The 15,615-nt window shown below is 37.1% G+C and overlaps 1 protein-coding gene across 1 annotated transcript; it reads left to right on the top strand.

Annotated features, from left to right (window-relative positions):
* The first annotated feature begins 7,202 nt into the window (after window positions 1-7,202).
* LOC127079086 (uncharacterized) lies at window positions 7,203-8,978 on the top strand. The gene is made up of 3 exons (XM_051019495.1): window positions 7,203-7,808; window positions 7,896-8,186; window positions 8,664-8,978. The coding sequence occupies exons 1-3, from the start codon at window positions 7,203-7,205 to the stop codon at window positions 8,976-8,978; spliced, it is 1,212 nt and encodes a 403-aa protein (XP_050875452.1).
* Window positions 8,979-15,615: the final 6,637 nt, after the last annotated feature.

The raw sequence follows: 15,615 nt of genomic DNA, 5'->3' as shown, positions 1-15,615 counted from the left end.
CCCCTTCAATGTTTGATATGAAGGCTATGCTCTTGGCTTTCTTTTCAGATTCATCACATATTCCCATCTCAAATGTTTGGAGGGATCCAATTAGCTCATCAACTCTCATATTTCAGATGTCTTGAGATTCTTCAATGGCTGTCACCTTCATAGCAAATCTCTTAGGGAGTGACCTGAGTATTTTCCTTACTAACTTTTCATCTGTCATCTTTTCTCCCAGAGCTCCAGAGGCATTCGCAATTTCAAGGATACTCATATGAAATTCATGAATATTTTCATCTTCTTTCATCCTCAAGTTTTCAAACTTTGTGGTGAGCAGCTGTAGTCTAGACATTTTCACTCTAGAGGTACCTTCATGAGTGGTTTTGAGAGTGTCCCAAGCTTATTTAGCCACTTCACAGTTGTTTATCAGTCTGAAGATGTTCTTGTCTACTCCATTGAAGATGGCATTCAATGCTTTAGAATTTCCAAGGGCTAGATCATCCTCCTCCTTGGACCATTGTTCTTCAGGTTTCATATCAGTAGTGGCTTCTCCTTCCTTAGTAATTACTGGATACTCCCAGCCTGTTAGCACATCCTTCCAGGCCTTATTATCAAGAGACTTTAGGAAAGCTACCATTCGAGGTTTCCAATAGTCATAATTAGATCCATCCAAAATTGGTGGCCTGTGAACAGATCCTACATCTCTCTCCATAGTACCAGAAAGTATTGACCCTAGATCTCACCCAGAACCAGAGCAGGATGCCTGCTCTGATACCAGTTGTAATTCTGGTATCAGATATGAGATGTCGAAGGTAATGTCACGACACTAATATCTGAGTAAAACAAACAGGATAAAGATAAAGAATAGTAATGCAAGAGACACAAGCAATTGTTAACCCAGTTCGGTCCAACTCACCTACATCTAGGGGCTACCAAGCCAGGAAAGAAATCCACTAAATAGAATCAGTTCAAAGACTCTCAATACACTTCAACAAGTTACAGTCTTTCTCACCTAATCTCTACCCGTGCGACTTCTACCTAAGCACTCTTAGATATGAGAACCCACTCACTTCCCTTCAATCACACCTGTGATTTTAAACAACAATTCCTTGTGAAAAGAAGACACTTTTCAATAACACACACTTGATTTTACTTCACAGTTTCAATCAAGTAGACACACACTTGATCTTGCTTAACAACTTTGATCAAGTAGACACACACTTGATTTGCTTAACAGCTTTGATCAAGTAGACACACACTTGATCTTGCTTAACAGCTTTGATCAAGTAGACACACACTCTTGCTTAAGAGCTTAGAGTGATAAATTACAAACCACAAATTAGACCAATTCAATCATCTATGGATGAATTGAATGGCTTACAAGTCTCACGACTAAACAAGACACAAACCATTATATTCTCTCAATATTTCGCTTAGTATTGGTTGTGTATCAAATCAGGTTTTCCATGTCCTATTTATAAAAGCATTCAACTAGGCTTGGACATCTTGAAAACCCTATAACTATTTTCCAATTAAATCTTCTCATTGACAGCTGGTTAGATCTCCTTAGAAAATAAGTAAATCAGGTTGTAATCAATGATTGAATGCGCCTGCAAATCAGATCTTCAATCATACATAGATTGCCATTAAATGTGCAATCACATAACACATAACATTCACCCTGAATGTTCTATGTACAGGATGTCATGACATCGGGTCTGACATCCTGGAACAATCCTGCATAATTTCATTTATAATTTCCAGCAGGTACAGAATATCAGATGCCATGACATTGTGTATGACATCATGAAATAATCCTGCATAATTATATCTTTTAAACTCCAGCAGGTACATATATATCTTAAGTTAAGACATCACATGCAACATCTTGTGAACACTCTTTGTTTTACCAAAATTGCTGCCAACACTTGTACCCTTTTCTCACAAATAATGATCTAGGAAAATAATCAGTTAAGAATGCATATTCCAATTCTACCCAAGAAATTATGCTCCCATCTGGAATCTGATTAAACTATTCTTTAGTGAATTTGAATGACGTGAAAGGAAGTAGTCTCAATATATTTCCTTCTTCAGTATGTTTATCTACCTTGATAGATACACACAGTGATGAATTTTTTAAGGTGTTGGTTAGCATCTTCATTCATTCTCCCAACAAATTGTATTTTCTTTAACTAGCGAAACATTGCATGGTTGAATTCACACTTTGTCAAGGTTAAAGGCTAGTTAACAATGGTTAACCTAATTTCATTTGAATCATGAGTGCCATAGTCACTAAAGGGTCTTTTTGGTTTCACTTCTACCATATTTCTGTCTGACTCGACTTCTTCTTCTCCTGTGTTTGTTTTTGGTTGCACCAAAGAGTAACACCTTCTTATTGATTAGACATGCTTACAAATCGACTAATTGACCTTTTATGGATTAACCTAATCGATTAGGTTGGTGTTGTAATCAATTTGCATGCACCAAGGCCCAAGGATTTTATCCCTTTTGAGCCAAATGTTTTATTCCTATATAAAGGAGGGATTTCCTCACTTCTAATCACACCTAATATTTATGATATTGTAATAGATTTGATGGTTGCAAGTTAAACCAATAAAAAGCTGGTGGAAGGTTGTTGGGATGAACCTATGTAAAAATTCAAGTTGCTTGTGTAAGGTTGTAGGATTGATCAAGTGCAAAAACTCAAGTTGTTTAAAGTTGTTGGGTAATCTTGTGTAAAAGTTCAAATTATTGTTTAACGTAAATCTCAAGAGCCAACTCTTGTAGACTGAAGTAGGTTTTGTGGTTTAAGACCTAAAGGATAATCTCCAATGTAATATTTCCTTCCACATATGTTCATAATGTAATAAATTAAAAACAATTCTATAATAAAAACTCAATAAATTAAAAAAAATGAGATTGTTCAAAATCAAAATAATTACAATTAAATTTTATTTTTATTAATATATTATTATATTTTTATGCGTTATTTTTAATTATTATAATTATTATTTGTTGATTCTAAGTGTTGGCAGCAATTTTGGTAAAACAAAGAGTGTTCACAAGATGTCATGTGTGATGTCTTAACATGAGATATCCTGTGTACCTGCTGGAATTCAAGAACATGTGCAAGCAGGATTGTTTTAGAATGCCACATACAATGACAAGGCTTCTGATATTGGTTGTACCTGCTGGAGCTTAAATGGAAGACATGTTCATGCAGGATTGTTTCAGATGACATACACAATGTCATGGCATCTGATATGGTTGTACCTGCTAAAAGCTATAAAAGGAATTACTGGATTATGCAGGATTTTTCCAGGATGTCAGACCCGATGTCATGACATCCTGTACACAGAACATTCAGTATGAATGTCTGGTGTTTTGTGATTGCACAATTAATGGCAATCTTTGGATGATTGAAGATATGGCTAGCTGGCGCATTCAATCATGGATTACAACCTGATTTACATATTTTCCAAAGAGATCTAACCAACTGTTATAAAAAGATTTGATTGGAAAATAGATTTAGGGTTTTCAAGATGTCCAAGCCCAGTTGGATGCTTCTATAAAAAGGGACTTAGAAAACCTGTTTGAATACACAACCAAGACTGAGCGAAATATAGAGAGAGAGCTAGGGTTTGTGTCTGTTTAGTCGTAAGACTTGTAGGTTATTCAAGTCATCCATTGATGATTGAATTGGACTGATTTGTGGTTGTAATTTGTCACTCTAAAGCTGTTAAGCAAGAGTGTGTATCTACTTGATCAAAGCTGTGAAGCAAGATCAAGTGTGTGTCTTCTTGATCAAAGCTTTGAAGCAAGATCAAGAGTGTGTCTTCTTGATTGAAACTGTGAAGTAAAATCAAGAGTGTGTAATTGAAAAGTATTTTCTTTTCACAAGGGATTGTTGTTTAAAATCACTGGTGTGTGATTGTAAGGGAAGTGAGTGGGTTCTCATATCTAAGAGTGCTTAGGTAGAAGTTGCACGGGTAGAGATTAGGTGAGAAAGACTGTAACTTATTGAAGTGTACGGATAGTCTTTGAACTAATTCTATTTTAGTGAATTTCCTTCCTGGCTTGGTAGCCCCTAGACGTAGGTGAGTTGCACCGAACTGGGTTAACAACTGCTTGTGTTATTTGCTTTACCATTCTGTTTATCTTATCCATTGTGTGTTAGCAGATATCAGTGTCGTAACATTACCTTCGACATCTTATATCTGATACTAGAATTTCAATTGGTATCAGAGCAGGCATCCTGCTCTGGTTCTGGGTGAGATCTAGGGACAATACTTTTTGGTACAATGGAGAGAGATGGAGGATTTGTTCATAGGCCACCAATTTTGGATGGTTCTAACTATGACTATTGGAAACCTCAAATGGTAGTGTTTCTGAAATCCCTTGATAACAAGGCTTGGAAAGTTGTGTTAACAGGTTGGGTGCATCCTGTCATTACTAAAGAAGGAGAAGCCACCACTAAGAAGCCTGAAGAACAATGGTCCAAAGAGGAGGATGATCTTGCTCTTGGAAACTCTAAAGCCTTGAATGCAATATTCAATGGTGTAGACAAAAATATTTTCAGGTTGGTAAACAACTGTGAAGTGGACAAAGAGGCTTGGGACATTCTCAAGACCACTCATGAAGGCACCTCTAAGGTAAAGATGTCTAGACTTCAGCTGCTCACCTCAAAGTTTGAAAACTTAAGAATGAAAGAAGATGAAAACATTCATGAATTTCACATGAGTATCCTTGAAATTGCTAATGCTTCAAGAGCCCTAGGAGAGAAGATGACAGATGAAAAACTGGTAAGGAAAATACTCAGGTCACTTCCTAAGAGATTTGCAATGAAGGTGACTGCCATTGAAGAATCTCAAGACATTTCCAACATGAGAATAGATGAGCTAATTGATTCCATCCAAACCTTTGAGTTGGGACTAAATAATGGTTTTGAAAGGAAAACAAAGAGCATGGCCCTTATGTCAAACACAGAAGAGGATAAGAGTCAGGAGGATGATGAAGATCTGGTCAATGAAGTAGCAATGTTGGGAAGGCAGTTCAATAAACTGTTGAAAAAGATGGATGTAAGATCAAGAGCAAATGTCAAGAACATCTCATCTGACATCAGTAAATCCAACCATGCTGGAAGAAGAGCAAGATCAGATGAGAAGCTCAAAGAAGGAAAAGAGGTTCAGTGCTATGAATGTGATGGGTATGGACACATCAGGACTGAATGTGGAACCTACCTCAAGAAACAGAAGATAAGCCTTGCTTCCACTTGGTCTGATGAGAGTGAAACAGAGGAGGTTGCAAATCTTGTGACGGAAATGACATGACGATGGGAATCTGATGAAGACTCAAGTGATGATGAAGTAACCTTTGAAGAATTGGCCTCTACCTACAGAAAGTTGTGTCACAAAAGTGTAGAGCTGTGCAAACAGGTTGATAGCCAGAAGAAGGAAATTACTCAACTTGAGAACGAGAAGACAAAATACTTGGAAACCATCTCCAAGTTACAAACAGAAGCAGTGGTTCTGAATGCCAAGCTAGACAAAAATCCACAAGCTGAAAATCAGAAGATAGCACAGCTGGAAAGTGAGAAGGCAGACCATGCAAAAACCATCTCAAAACTGAAGACTGAAGTCATGTTTCAAAATTCTAAATTAGAAGAGATGACCAAGTATGTAAGGATGTTAAGCAATGGGTCTGACTCCTTAGACAAGATTCTTCAAACTGGACAAATAACAGGAGACAAATCTGGCATTGGGTATAATAACTCAAAACCTGAGAGCAGTGACACTGGTGTCAAACCTCAAGCCAAACTTAAGTGCATTCAAAAACCTGTGATGTCACATCATATGTCACAGCACCAAAGGAGAAAAAAGTTGAAAGGGAAACACCAAAGATGGAGATGCCATTACTGTGGGAAATTTGGTCATCTAAAGCCTTTCTGCTATAAACTGTATGGCTATCCTAGGTCTACTCATCATCAGGATCACCATCAATTCAGACCCAAACAGCACATGCCTATCATCAAAAAGCAATGGGTCCCTAAGACTAATGTCACAAGTCTGATAGCTCACATTCCCCTCAGAATCTCAGCCAAAGAAGAATGGTACTTCGATAGTGGGTGCTCCAGACGCATGACTGGAAACCAAGACCTGCTAACTGATCTATATCACCATACTATAAGTCATGTAACCTTTGGAGATGGAGCAAAAGGTGAAATCAAGGGAACAGGTAAGCTTGATTGCCTTGGAATACCTAGACTTGACAAGGTTCTACTAGTCAAAGGCTTAACTGCAAACCTCATAAGCATCAGCCAACTATGTGATCAAGGTCTAAATGTCAACTTCACCAAAACTGAATGTCTAATCCTTGACATAAATAGTGAAGTAATTATGAGAGGAATCAGGACCAAAGACAATTGCTACATATGGCGCTCTCAATTGGATTATTCCTTAAAGTATTGGTTGAGTACAAATGCTCTCAAGAGTGATAAAAAACAAGGCTGGGGGAAATGTCATACAAAGATGTCACACCAGAAGCTCAAAGGAGAAAAGGTTATGATGGCTCAAAAAATTGAGAGTTTAGACCAAACAGGTGGACATATGACCAGTCACAGGGAGAATGGAACTAAGCCACAAGAGACTCTATGCAAAAAGGCCAAGGACATTATGGAGAAGATTTGGATGACACCTGCTAAAGGTATAGAAGATGATAGCATATGGGCTCAACTGGGTTGGATGAAACTATTACTGAGTGCATCCAATGTCACACACGATGTCATAACATTGTATTATGACTTCCTGAATGCTAAAACCTGGTCCAAAAATCAGATTCAGCATAGATGGACAAAGTACTGGTATTGCTATTATCACTCCATTAGAAAATTTGTGGAAGACAAATTCAGAAGTCTAAAGCTTGGACTGGAACTAGCAGACAAGCTTGCAAGGAATTTGGGTAAAATTGAAAATGAGGGAGGAAAATTAGGGATTTGGACTCTTGAGAAATTATGGCAGTTAAAAGGAAAAAATAAAGAAAATAAAAATAGTGTCTGCCCGTTTAAAAGAAAGAGCCACATTAATGATGAATCATTCCCTGGCATTGAAAATAGTATCTATTCTCATAGCACACGCTACCTAAACGCAGCAATCTCCCTCTCCATTCATCTTCTCAGAAAAGCTCAGCTATGGCAAAGAAACGTTTCTCAAAAGTCCCACAACATGTCCAAACATCCATCATCATCTGGTACCAAACCCTCCCAACATGCAAAGACTTCATCCATGGAGTTTGAAGATGAAGACGTGATGGACGTCACTCCTCTGTGCATGATGTCGGGCGACACCACAGGTCCCTCATCCAATACTGGAGATAGGCAAGGTAATACCTCTAGTAACTCCTCTCTTCCTAAAGACATGTATTATGTTGATCGTGCTATTAGGAAACTAGTCACGAGAATTCTGAGTGAAGGGCACAAAGTTGAAGGGGTTTCTACCCCTCTGTCCAGAAGGGAACCCTCTCCTGAGGGAGAACCCCATGCTGATAAAGATGATGATTCATCTAGATCAGAAAAGGAGGTTGCTACTGAAGGGATTTGCTCTCTAGGTAAAACCCTACCTAGCAAGAAACCAAATGTGCCTCAAGAAAAGATTATTGACCTAGAGGAAGGAAGCACTGAAGGAGAGGATGATCCTTTGGTTCATCTGGTAAAACCTAGTGTAGCTGAAAAACTGAGAACTAAGAAAGGAAAAAGGGTGGCTAAAATGAGAGCTGCTAGAGTGAAAAAAACTGCAGGAATAGGACCCTCAAAACCCTGGAGCAAGGTTGAGGTTGGGAAAAGAAAATAAAGAGACTGCTTTGATTCTGAGGAGGATGTTAAAGACGATGTCCCAGACATCTCCCCTGCAAAAAGGCAGGCTGTTCAGAAATCTCCTGGCAAGGCTGCTGCTATCCATCTAGACAATAGCTCCTTTCATTTGGAAGATGGAGCAGCAAAGTGGAAATATGTCATTCAGAGAAGAGTAGCCATTGAAAGAGAACTTGGACAAGAAGCTGTAGAGGTAAAGGAGGTAATTGAGCTGATCAAAAATGCTGGACTCATGAAGACTGTGGTAACTCTACCCCAATGCTATGAGGGGTTGGTTAAAGAGTTTATTGTTAATATCCCTAAGGATATTCATGATAAGAACAGCAGGGAGTTTTGCAAGGTATTTGTAAGGGGAAAATGTGTGAAATTCTCACCAAGTGTCATCAACAAGTTCCTAGGAAGAGGAATGGATGGAGGAGTAGACCTAGAAACCACAGACAATGAGGTCTGTAGGGTTATCACAGCTGGCCAAGTTAAGGAATGGCCTAGTAGAAATCACTTATCAGCTGGAAAGCTCAGTGTTAAATATGCCATCTTGCACAAGATTGGCTCAGCTAATTGGATTCCTACTAATCATGCCTCTACTATCTCCATCAATCTTGGAAGAATCATTCATGCAATTGGAACAAGGGTTAACTATGATTTTGGCAAGTTCATATTTGATCAAACCATTAGACATGCTTCTACAAATGCTATGAAGTTACCCATTGCCTTCCCCTCCCTTATTTGTGGCATTATCCTGAGCCAACAACCAGGGATTCTGAGTACAAGTGACATTCCAAGCAGGAGAAAATCCCCTTTGTCCATTCATTACAAGCTGCTTGAGGGAAGTCATGTCAATGATGTCATGACATCTGCCAGAAGGGAGTCTACATCTAAAGGAAGCCTGATTGACCAACTAAAAGAGACCTGCAAAGAATTGGACAATGGTATAAGGGTGGCCAAGGCCAGAAAAGAAGCTTTAGAAGTTCTCATCTGTAGCCTGGAAAGGGAAGACATGGAAAAAGCTGGTAAGGATTCAAATGCAAGACCTAAATCCCAATCCAGTGGCAGCTCTGGAAGTTTAGAAGACTCTGAAGGTGCAGGTGAAGATACGAGTGAAGGTGAAAGTGATGTTTCTTCTTCTGATTAATGGTTCCTGGCTGAGTTAAAGACTGGGAGGTGTGCTGGAAAGTTTGGTGGAAGCTGGTGCTGATTGGAAGGCTGATGTTTTTTCTGTTTTTGTATTTTGTGGCAGTCCTTTTGATGCCTGTTGTGTAATATTTAGGGCTCTTAAAGAGTTCCTTGAATTTGTTCATTATCTCAGCTTTCAGATGTGTATAATGTTGGTGTGTACTGCATGAATATTATGTTTTAATATGTTTAATGTTATAACATCTGTCCTGACATTCTCTAATAGACTAATTGACATTTATTTTGTCTAATTGGTCACCTTTGGTCAATTTTGACTAAAAAGGGGGAGAAGTGTTGATATGGAAGAAATTGTGGAGAGATGTGTGTGGCTGGACTGGAGGACAACCATTATTGAAAGAAGTGCACATGTGCTACAACAGTATGTTTGTCTGTTTACAGATGTCAAATAGGATGTCTGATATGGTGCACAGGTGTTGATGTTGAAGCAGATGTCAGTATGACATTCTGGATGGTACAGGTGCTGGAGTTACAGTAACTGTTATTTGATGAATGCACAGATTGAGGGGGAGAAGAAGTACCCTTCTGCATTGTGCATTTGTGTGTCTTACTAGTTGCATCCATAACTGGTAATTCTGTTGTTTGTTGCACAGATTTAGGGGGAGGAGAAGTACCCTTGTGCATGTGTGTATTACTAGTAGCCATAGCTAGTAATTGTTTTGCTTCTACTGCTGATTAAACTTCTGTTATGTTGTTTAAACTGCTGATAGTTTGCCTTGTGAACAAAAAGACAGATATATGTTTTAGCCAAAATTTGCCAAAGGGGGAGTTTGTTGATTCTAAGTGTTGGCAGCAATTTTGGTAAAACAAAGAGTGTTCACAAGATGTCATGTGTGATGTCTTAACATGAGATATCCTGTGTACCTGCTGGAATTCAAGAACATGTGCAAGCAGGATTGTTTCAGAATGCCACATACAATGACAAGGCTTCTGATATTGGCTGTACCTGCTGGAGCTTAAATGGAAGACATGTTCATGCAGGATTGTTTCAGATGACATACACAATGTCATGGCATCTGATATGGTTGTACCTGCTAAAAGCTATAAAAGGAATTACTAGATTATGCAGGATTTTTCCAGGATGTCAGACCCGATGTCATGACATCCTGTATACAGAACATTCAGTATGAATGTCTGGTGTTTTGTGATTGCACAATTAATGGCAATCTTTGGATGATTGAAGATATGGCTAGCTGGCGCATTCAATCATGGATTACAACCTGATTTACATATTTTCCAAAGAGATCTAACCAGCTGTTATAAAAAGATTTGATTGGAAAATAGATTTAGGGTTTTCAAGATGTCCAAGCCCAGCTGGATGCTTCTATAAAAAGGGACTTAGAAAACCTGTTTGAATACACAACCAAGACTGAGCGAAATATAGAGAGAGAGCTAGGGTTTGTATCTGTTTAGTCGTAAGACTTGTAGGTCATTCAAGTCATCCATTGATGATTGAATTGGACTGATTTGTGGTTGTAATTTGTCACTCTAAAGCTGTTAAGCAAGAGTGTGTGTCTACTTGATCAAAGTTGTGAAGCAAGATCAAGTGTGTGTCTTCTTGATCAAAGCTTTGAAGCAAGATCAAGAGTGTGTCTTCTTGATTGAAACTGTGAAGTAAAATCAAGAGTGTGTAATTGAAAAGTATTTTTTTCCACAAGAGATTGTTGTTTAAAATCACTGGTGTGTGATTGTAAGGGAAGTGAGTGGGTTCTCATATCTAAGAGCGCTTAGGTAGAAGTTGCACGGATAGAGATTAGGTGAGAAAGACTGTAACTTGTTGAAGTGTACGGATAGTCTTTGAACTAATTCTATGTTAGTGAATTTCCTTCCTGGCTTGGTAGCCCCAAGGCGTAGGTGAGTTGCACCGAACTGGGTTAACAATTGCTTGTGTTATTTGCTTTACCATTCTGTTTATCTTATCCATTGTGTGTTAGCAGATATCAGTGTCGTAACATTACCTTCGACATCTTATATCTGATATCAGAATTTCATTTTTTTTTTAAATTGAGCCATTTTTAAATTAGAACATCAACTTCAATTTGATTGAGTCGGATATATATATATATATATATATACTTCTTACGTTTATCCATTGCCCTTTATATTTTATCTCCATTTTATTTATAATTTTGTTCTCTTTCGCTCTCTCATTTACTTACCATATATATACACGTATTAGAACCATAATTTTATGTGGTTTGTGATGTACTACTGATGTTTTTGAAACTATGAAGTTATGCGTAACTTTCAATAGATGTTTACATAAAAAGATAGACATACATATTTGCAAAAGTTGAATGCATAATTGATCAATACATAAAGTTATATTAAAGTGCGATATTTAGAATAAAGAGCATATATACCCTGAGGCTATTGGTTTGCATGCAAATGTAAAGGTTTTATGGGAAAGACGTTGTAAAACAGCTTCCTAAAGGAATATTTAAAACCTCTCTACTCTATCAAAATAGTGTAAGTGCATGGCAAGTCAAATTTCTTTTAAAAAAATTAACATACTTTAGAGTTACATTAAAAGAAGAGAATTGAACAACAACGAAGGTCTTTTCCTCCTATTCAACCTTTTATTTCTCCTTTCCCACTTTATTTTTATCTTCTTTTTTTCTTTCTTAAAGTGATTTCCATCCATAGAACTTCTTCAACTTGAATTGAAAACTATTAAAGATCCTTCTTGTTTTGGGCACAAACAATTATTCTTGGTACAATTATTAAAGATCCTTCTATTTATATGAAATGATGAGATACTTTGCCTCGTATCATAGAATAAGAATAGAACATAGTATATTCATATTCAACCACCTAACTTAATGAATCAATATTCATCACACACCAAACACCACATATCTTTTAGCAATTTAATTATTCAAAAAGAAAAAGTAAGAGAAGTATTAGACAATTAATTTGATATGATGTTGGGTCTAAGAACTTAAACTTTTTCATATTATGGATGAACAAAGAACATTCGCATATGCATGCATGGCCGACCTCGCATGTCTAATTGTGGGGACCAAATTATGTTTTTTGTGCAATTAATATTTAGATGTCTATGCTTCAACTAAACATGATTAGCCAAAAAAGTATAAATTACCGATGTTCATAAAGAGATATAGGGCGATAACTATTATCATTAGGTGGGTCTAATTGAACTTTGCATAACCTATAGGCGTGTCCTACCAGATTTTTAATGTTAAGTATAATCATCCATTATTATACTTTAGGCGTGTCCTACCAAACTTTGTAAAACATATTAGAAGTTTTTTTTTAAATATCCAATTTTTTTTAAAAAATCCAAAAATATCCTTTATTTCAAAAATATTATATTTTTGGCCATTTTTTACCCTAATTTGGCCTTGGGCGCCACCCTAGTTGGCGCCTACCCTTAAATTTAGGGCAAATCGCCACTAGAAGTGGCGCCTACTCCTATTTCTTTTTCCTTTTTTTTTGTTTTTTTTTAATTTTTTTTAATATATTTTTAATTATTTTTTTAATTATTTTAAATCTTTTTTAAGTTATTTTTAAATTTATTAATCTATATTTATTATAAATTATATTAATTTATATTAATACATATATATAAATAATATTATTTACAATATATATATATATATATATATATATATATATATATATATATATATATATATATATATAAATTTATATATATAATTTTATTTATGAGTAAATAATATTATTTATAAATTATTAAAATATATTAATTTATATACATGTAAATAAATAATATTATGTATATATTTGTAAAATTGTACAAGATATATATATATATATATATATATATATATATATATATATATATATATATATATATATATATATATATATATATATATATATATATATATTAATTTATATTAATAAACACAATATATTTATATTAAAATAATACACAAGACAAATATTATAAAGATATGATTAAAATGCATTATTAATTTGGGATTTATCACATATTATGCGGTCCCTGGTACGATCCGCACGGGGGAGGTCTAACTACTCGTCTAGACGGTTCACGTGGTGGTGGTGCTTCCCTATTGCCACCCCTAGTCCTAACGCGTCCCCTTGTTGTTTGCCGTTATGGTTGGGTCAAAGTCCCTTCAATGTTGTAGGAAAGGCGGGTGCCCTCTGCGCCCTCAAAGCTTTGTCTCGGTGGGACAAACTGACTCCTGTTGGGTGCGCCCTCGAAATGTGGCCTTTGGTAGTGTAGGGTTGAATCGGGTTGGCTAAAGAACAATGTCTGTTGTGGTGTGTAGTAGTCTTGTTGGTAATCCTCTTGTATACCTGTGTCGGGGCTAAGTGGAGGACTGGAAGAGCCCGGGACATCGTCGTGATGGAAGTGTTGGGATTGGTGTTGGTGGGGGGATTGAGTTTGTGGTAGGTGTTGAGACTGTTGATGGTGGTGGGAATGTTGAGGTTGGTGTTGGTAATCTTCATGATATTGGGGTTGAGTTTGTGGTATGTAGTGTTGATTTGGTTGGGGGGTGGACATGTGTTGTGGTGGTTGTTGTTGGTAATACGGTGGTGGTGGTTGTTATTGGTAATATGGTGGCGGTTGTTGTTGTTGGTAATATTGTGGTGCTTGTTGTTGTTGGGAATATTGTGGTGGTTGTTGTTGTTGGAAATATGGTTGTTGCATTCGGGGATCGTCCAAATAGAACGGGTCAGACACAATCATTTCTGGATTTGTATTTGCTCTATACCAATCCACATATTCTCTTGTCGGCTTCATTTCGTTGGGCGTCACCAGAAATTGTAGAACATAGTGGGCACGCTCTTTCCACATTTTACGGAACTCCTTTGCAAATGCCTTCCAATTTTGGGCATACCACTGGTGGCTGACTTTTTTAAGATGCCAAGGTTCCAAAGACATTGGGGGGCCTGGGATTTCTTGATGCATTCCGAATTGCAGTTTGACACGGTCACTTTGGTGCATCTCCACAGTGGTGAACCACATGATAGCCGTTTTTGCTGTCCAAACAGCTGCATCTTCGGGGTTGGGTTGATGTTCCAATCCCAAATATGGCCTCCAAATAAACTACAAAGAAAAAAATAAATATGTTATTTATTGATAATGCTTGATATTAATAAATTAGTTAGAAGATGAATCATTTAGTGGTAATACATCTTGTGCTCGGAGACGATCCAAGAGTTGACGATAAAATATTATTTTATTTTTTGGGGTAAGACTGTAATCTAGTCCGCTTGCAATGAACCTAAACAAAAAAAGATAAATAATATTATTTACAAATATTTATAGAATAAATATACAAAATGAAATAACATCATAAATTTACCTAGTTGCGTAGGGGAAGGAGTAGACGTTAGGATTTTCGGGGGCTAGCCTCGGCAATCTCCACCACCCCCATGTTTGGAGCAAAAAAGCACATCCAGAAAATGTACAGTGGTCATTTTGTGCATTTTTACACAAAGAGCTATATAGGAAAGCCAATACAGCAGAACCCCAACTATACGTGCTTATTCTATCTATGTCCTCGAGCAAACTCAAGTACATAAAGTTTATGCTATTTCCCGTGCCTTCGGGAAATAACAAGTTCCCAAACAATAACATAATGTAAAACCTAGTTTTTATTATTTTTTCTTGTTCGGACGAATCCTCAGTCAAATTTATAGAGTCGTGGTAGAATTGGAGGCTCGATAGTTTAATACCCTGGCCCCTTGCTTTTGCAGATCCCTCACCCTCGACCAGATCTACGCCCAACATTTGAACACATAATTTGTTGGGCTGTTGAACATTTCCAGTCACAGGCTTACCATCTATTCGAAGACCCAAAAGCATGTACACGTCCTCTAGTGTGACGGTACATTCACCAATTGGTAGGTGAAAAGTGTGTGTCTCTGGTCTCCAACGTTCACACAAAGCAAGAATAAATTTCACATCAATTGTGGCATTTACCACATGCATAACATGACCGAACCTCGCACGCTCTATGTAAGGTACACATCATGGGTCTGGATAAGGCATGGGGTGTGAACGTTGACGAAATTTCTTGGGATCCTTTAAAAACAAACAATATAAACAATCATTAGATTGGAGTTTTAAAAAATAAATTATAAACATTCGAAAGATGCAATGTTCAAGAAAAACTTACGAATGAGACAATGTTTGTCCTAGTGCCTTTGTGTTCTTGGCCCATGGTAAGAAGAGACATGATTGCAATGTAGAACGTAGGTTTGTTGATGAAAAGTTTCGTCGGAGTTCTCTGAATAAAAGTGTTAGTGGCTGATGTAAATTTTCAAGAATGACCTGTTATTTATAACCGTATTCAAATACTATGAAGATGTAAAAAAATTGGACACTTGTAACGCATACAAAAATCTGTGAAGGAGTAACGCATGCAAAGTTGACTGGGAATCTTGCAGGCTAGGTGGAGTTGCATGCATGTAATAATTTTGACACGTCTACTGCATGCATCAGTAGGTCAGGATAAGACATGAACTCGCCACTCTAGGTGGCGAATACATTAAAGTCTTGTCTTGTCTGAGAATCTTGCAGGCTAGGTGGAGCTGCATGCATGTAATAATTTTGACAC

This window comes from Lathyrus oleraceus, chromosome 5 (assembly GCF_024323335.1).
Source record: "Lathyrus oleraceus cultivar Zhongwan6 chromosome 5, CAAS_Psat_ZW6_1.0, whole genome shotgun sequence".
Taxonomy (NCBI): domain Eukaryota; kingdom Viridiplantae; phylum Streptophyta; class Magnoliopsida; order Fabales; family Fabaceae; genus Lathyrus; species Lathyrus oleraceus.
The sequence above is the reverse complement of the archived record's forward strand: the minus strand, read 5'-3'. Positions and strand labels throughout refer to the sequence as shown.